Source organism: Lissotriton helveticus, chromosome 6, assembly GCF_964261635.1.
Source record: "Lissotriton helveticus chromosome 6, aLisHel1.1, whole genome shotgun sequence".
In the NCBI taxonomy this organism is placed as follows: domain Eukaryota; kingdom Metazoa; phylum Chordata; class Amphibia; order Caudata; family Salamandridae; genus Lissotriton; species Lissotriton helveticus.
In genome coordinates, this window is record NC_136067.1 from 1773691234 (window position 1) to 1773707023 (window position 15790).

A 15790-nucleotide genomic window follows, 5' to 3' on the forward strand; every position below is an offset into this window, starting at 1 on the left:
ATATATATATATATATATATATATATATATATATATATATATATATATATATATATATATATATATAGTGTTTTTGTGTTGCCAATAACTTTGGCCTCGTTTGACGAATCTCCACGAAACTTTCTAAAAATGGTATAGGGTCAATGTTGCACATAACACATGCTTGATACACCTGAGGGAGTTGCATCTGTGATGGCTTTAATGATGCTTCATATTATTATGAGCTATTTTGTACTTACTTTCAGGTCTCCAATGCCACACTAGATTATAGAGCCACATGTACGAAAGAAGATTGATGTCATCAGTGATGTCATGTATGTCACTTGAGATGTCATCAGTTATGTCATAATTTATGTCATAAAACATATCATGAGTGATGTAATATGTGAGGTCATAAGCAGTGACATATCATGAGTGATGTAATATGTGAGGTCATAAGTAGTGCATGGCAGACGCGCAAAGTATAGATAGTTCCGCTAACTAAAACTGAAGAATTTCTGTATTTATTTTTAGTTCAAAATGTTAATATTGTCACTGACATATAGCATTACTTTAGACATTTTTTTCAGTGAATTTCTGAGATTTTCTTTCAACAAACACAGATATCTGTATTGTATAACACCTATCTATAATGTTACTTTAACTTTTTTTATTTCAGTGAATATGTGTCTATATCTTATACTTCAACTACACTATTATGTGTGTTTTCCTTTTATGCTTCATGTTTGTAATTTGTCTGTTCCCTCATCAACTCTCCTTCCTATTCATGTTTTTTGTTTTCCATTTTCATCCTCCCATCGTTGGTTCATTGCAGAGGCAGCCCAACTTTTAGCACCCTTCTTCAGATGTATGTCGATCTCCTTCCTTCTCCATATTTTACATACCACCTCCCCATTACACAAATACACTCCTTTCAACACTAACGTCTTTTCCTTTTGCTCGTCAACTTTTTCCCCATGCTTCATTTCCAGGATCCCCCTATCTGCTGTTTCATACAGTAGTACCACATAGTTCCATCTGGATAATCAAGAAAGGTGGTTGTTTTATGCACCAAGCACAAATGAGTTGCCCTTTGACTGTTGCACGTTTGTTTCTTTAACTGCTGCTTCGTATCAAAAATACATTTTTCTCATGTGCATCTCTCTTCACGTTCTTTTCTTTTGATGGCTGGGCATAATGTTCCTACTTTGCCTATTTTTGTTATCTATTGACATATTGTTTTTTCTTTTGTCATTATTTTATTTAGTATTCTTTCTCTATTTGTTTCAACTGTATGATGCCTTATTTATAGTTGCTTTAAATCCTCAGTGTGCCTGTGGGGGGTTGTCTTCACCCAACATGACTGCCTTTCTGATGAGTTATTTTAGATCACAGCCAGGCCTCTAGTGTATCCAGGATATGAGTTCCGCAGCACTTGCTATATATGGTAGTTGTATGCTAGTTGGGGTTACACTAAACTATTCCCCGGCGACTTATTTGCATAGGACCCATGCACTCCTCCTATTTGTTTTCCCCCAGCCTCTCCAGTAGTTCCCGGTTTTACTGCTAATGCTCATGCTGGGAGGCCTTGTTATACCAGGGATGTTTGTTTTTCAAAAGAACACAATAGCAATATCATGCATGGTTCCACCACAATCTCTCAGAAGACACGTGGAGCAGGAAGACGCCGTGCAATTCAGCTACTTTAAACAATTGGCAGGCAATCCGCAAAAACTGCAATATAGTGGCCCTTGTTTCCATATTTAAAAGAAATAAGAAGGTGGAATTCAAGTTTAAAAGCAGGTTCTTGCACTAACCAACAATTTAATTGTGTGAGAAGAGCAGTGAACAGTAAGCTCCCAGTCAACCCACTCCGAAAAGTGACAAGGGAGTGCCAGGAAGGAAATATATACCTGGATACCATGTTAATGAACAAGTCCTGAAGAAGGTGCAAGATTGTGTGAGGCACCGAAATGCCGCGTCGACAGTTTGTTCTCTATGTGTAATAAACAAGTTGTACAGTGATGGAATGAGATAGTTAGCTCTGTATGTTTGAGAAATTTGATGTATATTGAGATTTATGCAACAACGCTTAGTAGCAGTATTAAGGAATTGGTTTTTAATAGAGTTGAAAAACATTTTATAGTAATGTGCATAGAATTGTCTGTAGAATACATATGATACAATGTATTAGTGTTTTTAACAAAAAGTTTTTAATAAATGAATGAAATTTTTAACTTTGTGTTTGCAATATTTGTTCATGTCAATACTGATCTGCAATTGATTAAGTTGTAAATTTGGTAACCCACGCCTAGACTGATTTTCCGACTTGTGCAATCTCTGCCTTGGATAGGATAGCATTATAAGTCTTGTTGTCAAAATCAGGAGGAGTTTTTGTTTATGATCCACCACAATCTATACATCATGTGGCAAGCACATTGTGAATGGGAGTAATGTCCGCTCATAACTCAGCCCTCATTATCTTCGGCATGGGATAAAACCTAAAGTTGATAGATGAGGCAGGACTGATTTGTGCCTCTTCCACTACCTAATGTCCTCATACAAATAAAGCCTCTACTTTGGTGCTCAATGTTCTCCATAATTAATAAGTACAGTATCAATGATAAGCAGCTTCTATTGGGGTTCTAGTGGGTACAGCTGCTACATTATGTCCACACATGACTTTTGTCTAGTCACTTTTATTATAATTTAGGGTTATTAAGAAGGTTGCCTACTTTATCTCAACTCTTCACAATGCTTTCTTCTTGCCTAATGGTATCCAATTTATCTAGTTGATGTATCTCCTGATTTTCACCATGTTTTGAGATTTCTTTATGCAGAATCTCCCCTGTAAGGCCAAATGGGGTAGATACGTGCTCACATTCATATAATCAAATGTGGTCCCCAGCAGCTACTTACTGTGCCCCAATACATCTATGTTCCTAAGTGCTCATGAAAACACTGTAAAATGAAACAGGACCCACAGTGCTCCTAATTAAGCCAATGCCACTCTATTCGGTCTCTCTTAGTGCCACCACAGTCCTGACTTGGAACCATACCAGTATGTGGTCTGGTCTTACTTTTACCTGACTGAAGCTTCTTTCTCCCTGTTGTTTGGTTTTTTGAGACTGTTCCAGAGAATCTCGTGCCACAACTGTAGTAGTCCAAGGGGTGTGCACGCCTATCAATGCAGGGCTTCCTCCACTCTGCTTGAACATGATCACTGGCAAGCCTCTGAGCACACTTCTGGTCCAGCTGACCACAAAATGTGTCTTCCAGATGGAGATCTACACTCTTTCCTGCTATCCAGTGTAGACTCACAAACCAATTTCCTGTCTCAGAGCTACAGGATGTGGCCCCGGAATTCAGCTGTTATGGCTGTCCTCTCACATCGAGTAGGCACTATGACTTATCCACACTGCAAGTGTAGATTATGAAATCTTGCCAATGCCACGAGAGGGACATCAAATACATGACCATTCAGACCTATATGAAGGTAATTATGTCATTGGAGTGTGGTTGTGCATCATTTCATTAATTAACTGCCACGTTCCAGGGACCTTCAAAAGTGATACCTCACTGGTTGGGTATAAGGACTCATTCTTTTGTGAAATCTGTTTAGGTAATTAGTGGTCTTCCAAAGGCTAGCAAGATGATGTATGAAGACTGATTCATTCCTGGAAGATCTACTATAGAACACTGGCTGATAGATCTACCATAGAACACTGCCTTAATTACCTTCAGTCTCTAGACCCTCTTGTATATTATACCTAAATAGAAAGGATTTCCTCATTGAGGGTGGCCAGAGATTGCATGCATTAAAACAACATTTAAATAGCCATAAAATTGGTGCTTCAGACTCACATCCTTTATGTGGAATACTTTAGCTTCAGTGTGTATATTTGCTTCTGCAGTAAGGATGTTATCTCCCCAATGTCAGAGTTTAATGACATATACACTATCGACAGTGCTAGCAAAACTAACTTCAGTATGACTTACTAACTATATAATGTATGCTTGCCTTTTAAGCATTTGTCTTTCAAGTCTGCAACAACGCGGTCTTCAAAATTGAACTTTAGCATAGCCATTTATGATTTTACATCACACTATGGAATATCAATGCAAACATTTTTTCTACAAATAATTTAATACATATTATTTGCTTTACATTTAATGACATCACAAAGGAGCCAAATGGAATGTAAGATCAGTATATTTTAATAAGGTATCAGTGTCAAAATACATGTCCTTATCAACTGAAAGTTTTAAAACAGTTATAATACATTCAGTAAGAATTCAGACATATGATAGTTTAGGAAATAGTTTTGCCAGATATTATGCTTAATTAAAAAACAAAGCATTGGAATATCTTCAGATAGTTTAGTAAACCGAAAAGGTATAGCACCCTTAGTACTGAAACTATACAAACAGAAACAAAGAAGTCAGAGAACTAGTGTCATTAACCCTTCAAGTGCACAAGCCAACATCGACCACTCCAAGTCTACTATGGCCGTTGTACCAAGCATCACACAATTTTTTCACTTACCCAGGGTCTGTTCCAAATACATGAACACTTTTCGGTACAAAATACCTTAAGGTTCACCGCGTATTTACTTCTAATTCTTCAATATTGTGAATGCACTATGGATTTATAGTACAGGCATATTAGCAGTTCTTTAGCTCTATATTAATGGAATCAAACTAGCTGAACAATAGCTTATTGCTAAGTCTACTTTCACAACCTGGGCATCAGGTGTGATTGGTGACAAATACCTCCAGCCGTGTTATCTCAGAGTGCAATATCTTCTTTGCTGCACTGCTTAATGGTGCACGCTCCATCACTAATGCCCTGGCAGAATCTAACCTAGGTAATGATATTTATGGAATAGATATAAGGCTTATAGCTGAGATGTTGAACCTCCTAAAGGAGTTCAGGGTAGCAGGCATGATATTGGAATTTGTCCAATGAAGAGTTTTTAGTAATCCAAGCTGTAAATGTCATCTTGGTAGGCTTTTCGAGAATGTATCAGTCATTAGATCTTTATCTGCTCCATTTTCAGTTTTAAAGTATTGGTTTGGCAGCTCATCTTTACAAAAATCAGGAGCCTGGGACTTATTCTTTGGCCACCCGCACAGCCTCGGTATCATCGAAAAGCTTAATGACATTCCAGACATAAACATGCCTTTTAAGCCCTAGAGAATATTAAGCCCTAAAAAAATGTACTGCTACAAGACCGCTAGATACATTACAAAGACATACTCACTGGACGCCAAGACGTATGTCCAAGAAGAGTAATGATTCTGTAGAAGGACAAGAAAGGGTGCATCCACAAACAGAAACTCCCTTCCAAAAAGGGACATTGAATTCGATTATACATCATGACCTTTTTCGTACTAGGTCCTCACAAGAGAGGCTTTATTGACAGTGATCCTTCTGTCCTGACCTTTCCACCTCATTTCAAGGCTTATACAATAAAAAAAAATACAATCTGAATTAGTAACATTGACCATATAATTTCATAATTTCCATTACTCTATCTGATCCTAAATAGATTTTACTTTTGGGTTTTAAAAATTAAGTTTTTGTTTCTAAAATATTGTAATAAATTATATACGCTATATATTTGCACCTGAAGAGCTAGCAACAAAATAGCTGCAACATACAAAGTTAACAAGGAACATCCAATTGACAACAGAGTACATAGGAAATACATGGAAACTGATAATTGTACAAAGATATTTCCCTAGGGTGAAGTCTATCAACGCAATGTCAGCTACATGATGAGTTCAATATGTGGTTTGCATACATGTGTTCCCATTCCTCAAGAGGGAAGTAAGCTGAGAACAAGCTAACTATGATACACCTAATTGGCATATTTTTGTCAAAGTGCAAAACAGAACAGGCATTTTTGAACAGAGAATACCCCACCGATTTAGCTTCATGAATAATGTGCTGTTTACGTTAAGGAACAATGCAGTAAAACCCCCTCACCATTGACAGTTAGCAAAGCTAGTACTGGCCTTTGGAAATAGAACTCTATAATATAGGATACACACACCAAATACTATCAGAAGTAAACAAATGGCTCTTTAAAAGAGTACAGGTTACCAGGACTTCAATATGCCACGATCTTGATATAAGAAAGTACCAATATAAGATCAGTGCATATCCTATCCTAAATCTAAATTGAAAAAGCTCCATATGTTTCCTATATCAAAAGAGTCGCCCAGACAAAGACAGAAAATACTACAGTGTGCAACTTTCAAAGGTGGCCACATATGTTGTGGTTCACCATTCACATTTTTGCAACAGATGCAAGGAAATGCGCAAAGTGGAGGAGGCCAGTGTGGTACAAAAAATACATCAACAATATTGGGCCTATCAAAGACAATGAAAACATGAAAGGTGAAGAGTGATACTGAGTATATGAATGCAGCTGCCCAGTAAAATGTGTGGTGAGCTTTCAATAATGTTAGTTTTTCAACTTTTGGCTATAAAACAAGTATTTTCAGTCATGAAGACAGCTTCTTCCTCCTAAGCACACACACCACAGATTTTGCTGACATCAATATTAATATTTCTTTAGAATGTGAAAAGCAACAATGGGGCAAGCACATAAATCATATAAACTTTCTCAATAGCTTTTTTTTATTAAAATAAAGAAAATATACAGTAGATAAAACAAATATGTTTTTTTCAATATGAATAAAGTGAGTAATTTCAGAAGGCCACTATGTGGTATTGTGGACGCGTTCAACTGGTAAGTACAGCTTGAAAAAGTGTATCAGTACATTTTCTACTTGCAAAAATATATTTCAAACTTGGTGTAGTTTGAACAGTAACAGGTGTTGCTCTATTGCAGGCACGTTCAGGTAGCTTGGTCAAGAGCTCTGAGCAAGTCTCCTCCTTGCAGAAGTGTAGAGCTGCCAAGGACAGGGACATTAACCTCACAGTCATATCTGGTCAACTCAGGGAGCAAAAATTGTTCAAAAGATGGGCCCAGCAGGCGACTTGTCACGTCTACAATGAAAAAAAGTTAGCATGAAAAACACATTTTTATGTTGGTTCTCTTTGAAATAAAACACTTTTATTATAATCTACCACACACATTTCACAATAGACATCAAGACGTACACAAAAACGTCTTCACAAACATTCTACAGAGCAAATGCACTGTGGCCAAGAAATACCAAAATTACATTTTAAAAGTCTTATTTTCAGTACAGGTAATGTACATATTATACTGTGCAAGCATTATGTGCCACGTGTTTGGCCCCAATATGAACCTAATTTGATATTAAATGTTATAAATTGCAATTGTATTACTAGCTATTTAGCTCTGATAATGTACTTATGTTACACATGTAGTAATATATGTACTAACGCATTTTCATGTCACAAACCCTGTAACTTGGTAAATCACAAGGTTAGCAACTAGAAAATGTGATTTTTCCAATGTACTGAACCTGTTTAGCAATTCTGTTATATTATAACAATTTATTATGCGCACTACAACCTGGAGGTGTCTAGGCGCTCACGGTCTCCAAGGAAAAATGGGTCAAAATAACTAATTTCTAAAAAGCCATGTTTTGAGCAGTTTCCTGAACTCAAGCAAGGAGGAGGACTTCCTGAGAGGGAGCGGAAGGGCATTCCATTCCTTAATACTATTGTAAGTGGAACATGTTACCAAATTGCTACAATGATTTAGGAAATCATAAGGAATCACTAATTGAAAGGGCCATGTTTAAAGTGTCCCCTTTCAAACAGTGATTCCTTATTCCATATTAATATTTTGTGACTGTAATGAGGTTGCAAAATATTAATATTTTACTGACACCTCAAATGAGTTGGTTACTCATTTGCAACGGGGAAAGGGTGCCCAGGGGATTTGTTTCCCTTTGTGAATTGTCCTAAAACATTTCTTAGGAGTAGTTAGTGGTTGATGGGATCATGCCAAATCTTTAAAAATTGTTTTACAAACTTTTCAGTTTTTTCTTTTGTAAATGTATTTTGTCTTTCTTTAAGAAAAACAGGCTTCATTAAAAAGTGCTTTATTTAAAAGCAATCACAGACATGTTGGGCTACTGACCTCAGTAGGCCACCATCCCTTTGATGGCAGTGAATAGTAGTGGCTCGCAACCCTTATTATTATTCATGAGGTAGGTTGAATTGCGACCCATGCGATCCAGTATTTTGTGAACCGACCTGCTAGTACATTGGTTGGTTTGTAAAATACCATTGGATACGCTTAAAGTTACTGTGCAAATTGAGACTACTTTTACCAAATCCAATGTACGTACATCTGGCCCACTGTGCCAAAGGACAAATTTAGTGCTTGCATAGAAATAACTGATGTAATGTTGATACACTATTAAGTCGCTCAGTGTTTTTTTAATCCAGCCAGATTTCATCACAGCATGTGTTTGTTCATTGATTAGAAGTTGCATTTTCACAGGGTTTTATCTTCCTTTTGGCCAGGAGTTTGTGTGTGTGCTGTTGTGCAGAATTGGTTGGGTAAAAAGCCTGGAAAAAGTCAAAACATAAGGAATTTGGTGTGTTAAAAAACAATTCTGTATGTTAGGTCTCATTTTCTTGTTCAAAAGAGAGTATGGCGGTTTCACCACAACTGGTAAACACCCAAACCTGGGGTCATGAGTTGTACTACATATGGTAAATATAGCACCTTCCTTTGCTCCAACTTGCTATCAGGGCCTCATAGGAAAAAAAAAACAACAAGCTGAGAAACCATTCTGGAAATTTGATTGCAAACACAATGGATATCTTTAAAGCCCAAAATGAAATGCCCATGCAGTCAATCTACAAAGGCATTATAAATCCAATAATAACATAAAACTAACAAGAAAACCACAGCCTTTTATATTCCTTAAATAAAAAGTCAAACACTAGGTAACACTTACGGTCAGCACAAAAAGGCAGAAAGGGACCATCTGAACATTCGGCATAAGGTACTAACCAACCTCTCTTCCCTGGTCAGCTAAATGTCCTTACGCATCTGTTATTCTTACAGCAGAAAAACATAAAACACTAAAGAGCAAATGAACAATAGGAAACTAGAATCTTAACACATCAACTGAAAAAGAGCTAAGATGTGAGGGGAAACACAATATGAAGAGAGGATTAAATGCAGTGGACCTTACAGCATGTCCCACTCCGGAGTGAGGCAGGGAATTAAGGTACGCTTTAATTAACACAATGCCAAATAAAAAAATGAAGAAAAACAACTCACTAGGTCCACAAAATAAGGAGAGGTGCAAAGCTAACCATTGAAGGATTGTGTTATCTGTTGGAAAGTGAACAGACCACAGCCTGAACAACGCACCAAACAAAGGAGAAGTTGGCAGAAATCCCGAAGCATGCAATCCATAGCAACAACAGAGCCAGACCACACAGACAAAATAACATCTGTCGAGGACAAACAGACCTGTCCTGGGAGACAATAAGTTGTGACACCTAACAGTCTTAGACGGGAAGTTACAACCCAAGGAAATCAGCTGTAAACAAGAAGTAAGAAGAGTCGTTACACTCGTGAAGAAGGAGCAGTAGAACTATAGGAGCCACCATGGCCTACGAGGAAAACAAAATTATGTAAAATAACATAGAACAAAACAAGGGCCTCACAACATCATATCCAAACATGCCAATTCTGTACACAGCAGGACAAAAACTATGTACTGCTATTCTGTAAACAATATAAGTATATGTGACAGGAGCAGCCATTAGACAGCAGAATCTGGGCATTCAGTATATACTCAAAACAATGGTTCACCTTGAATTCATGTATACAAGCTTTGTAGACAGGCAAAGAAATACATTCTAAGCATACAATTAATGCAGTAAACCCACTAATACACTCTAGACTCATGTGTAGCCATATGGGAGCTTTGAAAGAGTTTTGGCATTTCTATACAGTTCGAAATGCTGTTGACACCAAAGCACACTAATTATCACTGGCGTGGAAGAATTTGTCATTTTCATTGATTTGCATATGTGTGCATGTACAAATAAATACTTAAAGCTATTGCCTGCACATAAATGTATCACTTGTTCACTTCCATGAGTTTTTTCAACTTAGGACACAGCATTCATTTGTGGGCGTATCCGCTTATTTCACTCTCCATGTGACATTAGTACAATTTCTATGTGGTCTAGAAATTACTTTTACTAGGCTTGCTATACTATACTTTTACTGAACATTTCTGGTTTTATTAAAAGCACACATAAAGATGTAGTGTATTAGTGATTTTATTACATTATTGTATGCTTAGATTATGTTTATTTGCCTATCTACAAAGTTCATAAACATGAATTCCAGGTGAACCATTTTTTGGAGTATATTCTGTGAAGAGCAACTGAAAGTCCACAGGAATATCTGAGGAACACAATTATCCAACAGTCAATAACCTAAGACCTTTCCAGTAACACAAAAGCAACTCTTTTCAATTCAAATTCCTACAAATCTGGAAAATGAGTCCACTACATCACTTACTGAGCGAGATGACCTTTCTCGCTCTCTCTCTCTCTCTCTCACACACACACACACACACACACACACACACACGCGCACACACACACACACACGCACACACACATAACTGAGACACACAATTACCACAGCTGCAAGTAAAACCCAGAATCACACTTCCTGACCCTGTCAGTAGAATACGATGAACAAATGTACAATGATATAGTCACAAAGTAAAACAAATCGCTACAGCGGACTAGCAGAATATTTAGTCGCAGTGGAGAACCCTGAAAAACGGCAACTGGTGATCAAGTACTGGAAAGCAAAATCAGATGAGGACTACTAATAATATTACTTGTATCTAGTGTAGAACGCAATATACTTTCTTGTACACTAGGTCATATATGATGAAATCCAAAAAAAGGAGTTTGCCTTACAAGATCACACTTCATAAGGCATAAAAAGGAGTACCAACCCCATACCGGGCAGTAGGAAAGCCCAGTGCAGGCAGAAATGACAGTAGAGCGTTTACCTGAATGCAACTGCAACGGAGGCTCAGACACTCTTAATCATAATGTAAAACGGATGCAACACATTTGTGAAGATCTAGAAACTCTTAAAAAATAAAATCTATTACCTACAAAGTGTTACCATATTGAAGTGAACTGTATTGAAATGACCTGCATTGCCTCCGTAATTCCAAGCATGGCAGAAACAGTAGAGCAATGCACTTTAAAAGTGCCTGGGTAGGAGCTAACGGAGATACAGCAATGTTGGCGGGTTACAAGGAAAATGATCACTGCATCCAAAAAGAATGCCAAGCAACGATCATATTTTCAAATCGCAATATTGTATTTTGTTGTTTCTTTGCAATTCTTTTCTTGGAAAGACCCAAACTTAGGGTAAAACGTACCATTCATTTTGTGTGATGGTGAAACGTGAAAGTCTGGACAGTTTGTGTTGAAGGGTGAATTGGAGAATGCTGCTTTCTGACAACTTGTTTGATTTCCAGGAGTGTGCTGTTGCTCCTGCATTTGACCTAGTCTTCTCTGTCTGTCACAGGCATACTCATCTAAAATATAAACAAGACATTTGATTATAAAAAGGGATTTGTAGAGCAATCATCTTGTAATTACATTTAACTTTAACCAAATATAAACATTAACTGCACTGGGCACAATTGTTACAAAGTAGAGTCCATCTTCAATTTTTTCAAATGTTCAGATTTTTGAAGAATCAGATAATTTAAAGGCGTACACTTCCCATATGTATGCAGGTTTCAGAATTCCAAGATACATTTACTACCTTAACCCCACTCCCGCAAACTAAATACACTGCAGACAATCAGGAGAAAGTAGTTGGTATAAATAAGGGCGAGCATGCCTTACTTCTGGAAACTGTTAGTGACAAGCCTGGGGCTCGACAAAAACTATTCAGAGATGATGTTTTGTGACTGAACTCCAGATGTACCACCTCGTCTCCTTGCAGCACATCCGCAGGTACTTTCCTGTATATTAACCCGGCTCTAGTTGCACGATGCAGGCTCGGTGGGGAACTTAAGGGTGTGTCAAAAAATGAGCCGGCTAGTCATACAGCCGTCATTATGGAAATGTAGTGCACACCTGAAGTGGCGCCTCCAGGCGCTTGAATAACTTTTGCTATTATTAAGTAATTTTGTTGCATTCATTGGCTTTGAAATAATGAAGGGCTTTGTGAGCTCTGCCGGGGCTCGTATGAGGTGAGATCGGGCCCTTTTTGTGCCGGACGGGGTCGTTGGTTGTCCGGAGGGACTAGGCCGATGGGAGGCGGCAAGACATTGTTTCTTCAGCCAAGTGACTGTCACAACAAGCTGCCGCTTGTTTAGCCGAATGAAAAAAAAATAGTGCCTACCGACTATTGAAGGAGGCAGTGCAATGCCGCAATGCCGCAAGTAAAAGATCCAGTCCTGATGAGCAGTCAGAAAAGGAGACAAGGAGGTAACAAGGAGGGACTAAGAAGCCTCACTATCAATCCAAAGCCAGCATTCACCAAGGACAATGCCACCAGCCAATGAAAAATATGAGCGGGGCTTCCCCTCCACTTCTACACTATACTCTACTACAGCAAGCCTCGCAGAGCGAGCAACGCATGCGCTGCAACGATAGGCTCGACCTAAAAAGTGACTCAGTCCAGATTAGCTGTCCTTGGATAGTCCTCTTGCATGAAGACTTTTCCTCTGGGACACACTAGGTCAGTTTATTTATTTAGATACTGGGAGACTGGATAAATTCAACACAAAATGTTTTATAAGCAACAGAAAATGCTACCTCGCTGTACCAGGCCTTTAAATTGGTGTGTTCACAAGTCGATGGCGCATTTCAAAGCTACAATACATTAACACTGACAGACATTGTAGTCAATGTATTTTTTGATGCCAAAGGAAAGGGTTCTGTGTATGAGGGCACAAACACTACCGCCATCACCGAGGACGCCGGAATTATTGTCGGGTAGACCGGCACGCTGTTACCGAGGAGCCTTAAATATTGTAATACTTTGCAGCGAAGAGAGCTTGAATTATCGTTCACCTGATACTTTTTCTACGTCTGTACCAAACTTGATTACGGCGAATTTTCATTAAGCACACCGCCACAGCGGATTGATGCTTTTATTCTTCATCTACTATGCGACAATCTACTGACACCCTAACCGGGTTGGAATTATCACCGGTTGAGGGGGATTGATCCTTTTGCTTCTAATTAAATTAAGCCCTGAAGAGTCAGAGTGTATTATACTCAGACGAAACACGTGTCGGCTGGCGCTGTCTAGTACGAGTATTAAAGCAACGAGACCAACAGGCGTCAACTGCTCGTTTCTTGTTGATTTACAAACTGACATATTATATGTTTAATTCTATGTGTGTGCACAGGTTTTTTGTTTCATTGTAGTCAATGCAGTTATGTTATGCATAACTAATGGATATATAAGCCAGATTTTGAAACATATTTGTCCACCAAAAGCGTAACTTCCGCATTTTTTTGGGCAAAATAAAAAAAATGGTTGGCCTCATAAAAAGGTTTACTCACACCAAATATTCTTTCACCATGGCAGAACTGTGTATGTGTTTTTTTTTTTCTCACGAGGGTCTGGAAGAAGCCTTTCTATGACGAGAACACGATCAGAAAATGGTGACACTCACATGCTTGCACGTTATTGGCATTCTCAAAAATGTTGCAGGTTGTATCACACTCTCAAAATGACTCGGAATCTATACTTAAACACTCAATTCTTTAGGTGTATCTACATTTTGAGCAGTTCGGTAGTCTTTAGAGGCTGCAGGGTAGTGTCTTAAAAAATGTATCAGAATTTCTAGCATAAATGTAAAGTTCACAATTGGTGTAAATATCCGACTTTACTTTGTGATCTTAGCGGACTGGACCAGAACATACACAGATGCCAAAAATCAAAAATAAATCATTTTAGGCCGCATGGACCTTACACAAATTGTTGCAGGACATTAATATGGCGCACATAGACCATTTTTCATCAAGCTATTTTTACTTCTTCATTTGGTAGTTGCAACAGATTGCTTAGAGTCACGTTGGTCCAATTAATAATGCCATACATTGGAGATGGCAATACATGCTATTAGTTCCGCCAAACAAGTAAAACATAGTTAAATATATTAACTTTTGGGATCGCTAAGCCCTTTTCCTTCTATGCTGCCATGTAACCTGTGCATATCAGAGACAGGAGTCTTTAGTATACTAAAAATTGAAATATAAACTTTACAACATACCTGGGGAGAGGAACGTAAACACTTAAACTTGTTAAAGTCAAAACGTGTGGGCCTGAGTCATGACACAATACTCATAACTCGCTAAGGTGAAGGCTGGTTAAAGTGTGCATGCACTGCAAAACTGTTGGGCATTTTCTGCCTGCAGCCATCATACATTTAATTTAATTTCCCTTTGCCTAACAACTATCTTTTGAAAGTCTTGGGTAGCTGCCATTTATGTTTGCAACTTCCTCCCTTCCCTTTGCTGCATCCCTTTTAAGCCAGTAAAAGACAGACATAATGATTGTGCTGCTTTGTGGACCTGCAACACCCCAAACAGTCATTCAGACTCAGGAGCTGGTTTTAACGTGGCTGCAATCAATAGTGAAAACGAGAAGACGAGTGAAGATTCCCTCATGTGGGAGATTAGCATGTATATGCAAAGTAGTATGCCAAAAGTATTAATGCTTGCAAAACAGGTGCAATATTCCCCACGGAGTTTCACTCACAAGTAAATTATGAACAAACAGCAGCCAAGGCCCAGTGTAGAGGTTACTTGTGCCAGTGTTTTCGCACCATGTAGTTACCTTAGTGCATAGGTACTGGCAAACATTTGCTCAGGGACCACAAAGTATGGTCCGTGGTGTGACCAAGGGCTGTACGGATGCCAGCAGGGTGGCGTAGGGGGTTTGGGTGGATAAGGGATTGTGTAAGGAGGTCTAAAAAATGTTCAATCAACGTGCAAGTATTTGTTAGCAGGTTAACTAAAGTTAAGTGCAGCAGGACACCACTGTAGTTACTTCATAATGTCATTTAACCTCCAAATAAATGTTTGCCCATTTATTTAACATTTTTTCTGAATATTAGTGCAAAAAGGTGTTCTGGCCTATGTCGGCCACCGCACCGAATAGTTAGTTAATAAACATGCATAGTCAGCCTTCACATGCAGTCCCCACATTCCGAAGGGACTGCGCGTGAAGACTGACTCGGTGTGGTGGCCGACATGGGCCAGAACACATTTTTGATTAATCAGATTGTAAGCAAGGATCGATGACTAATATTTATACTACTAAGACCAACATATTTTAACTTGAAATATAGAGAAGATAACATGCATCAGATTTAAGGAAATTAGCCAACTAAAAATAAGCCCTGAAGAAGTCCCAAGACGGGACGAAACGTGTTGGCTACTTTTAGACGATCAATTTTTGAAAAGAATAAAGACTTTCAGAATTAACAAAAATGTCTCCATGAATTTGATTGCGATTTATCAAATGTAATTTGGAATACCTGTTGGGACTTAATCAGCATTGTAATAGCTTTTTTTTAATTTTGATGCATTATTGAAGCTAATTGAAAATAGTGGATGCTGATCGTTTTTTTGTTACTGCTGCCACATGGAACAGAGAGTAGCTCACACAAGTAGGAGGAGGCAGCTTACCAGGCCAGGGCAGTTTTCATGGCAGTCCTAGCACATCCCCGCTTTAACAAGGGAATCTCTGAGGCAGCCAGCAAGTCACAGGTAAGGTAAAGTCTAGAGGCGGCAACTCTACTCTTCCTCTGGCCCGCCACC

The 15790-nt window shown here is 38.4% G+C and overlaps 1 protein-coding gene across 2 annotated transcripts in view; it reads right to left on the reverse strand.

The window, feature by feature from the left end:
• Positions 1 to 4176: 4176 nt before the first annotated feature.
• The window catches only part of EPAS1 (endothelial PAS domain protein 1), a 349065-nt gene continuing 337451 nt past the window's right edge, over positions 4177 to 15790 (reverse strand). For both annotated transcript variants that reach the window (XM_078649670.1, XM_078649671.1), the window contains 2 exons: positions 11377 to 11535; positions 4177 to 7000 (listed from right to left, as the gene is read on the reverse strand). In XM_078649670.1, coding sequence (XP_078505796.1) covers positions 6849 to 7000; positions 11377 to 11535 — 311 coding nt within the window. In that variant the 3' untranslated portion in view covers positions 4177 to 6848. The remainder of the gene's footprint in view (positions 7001 to 11376; positions 11536 to 15790) is intronic.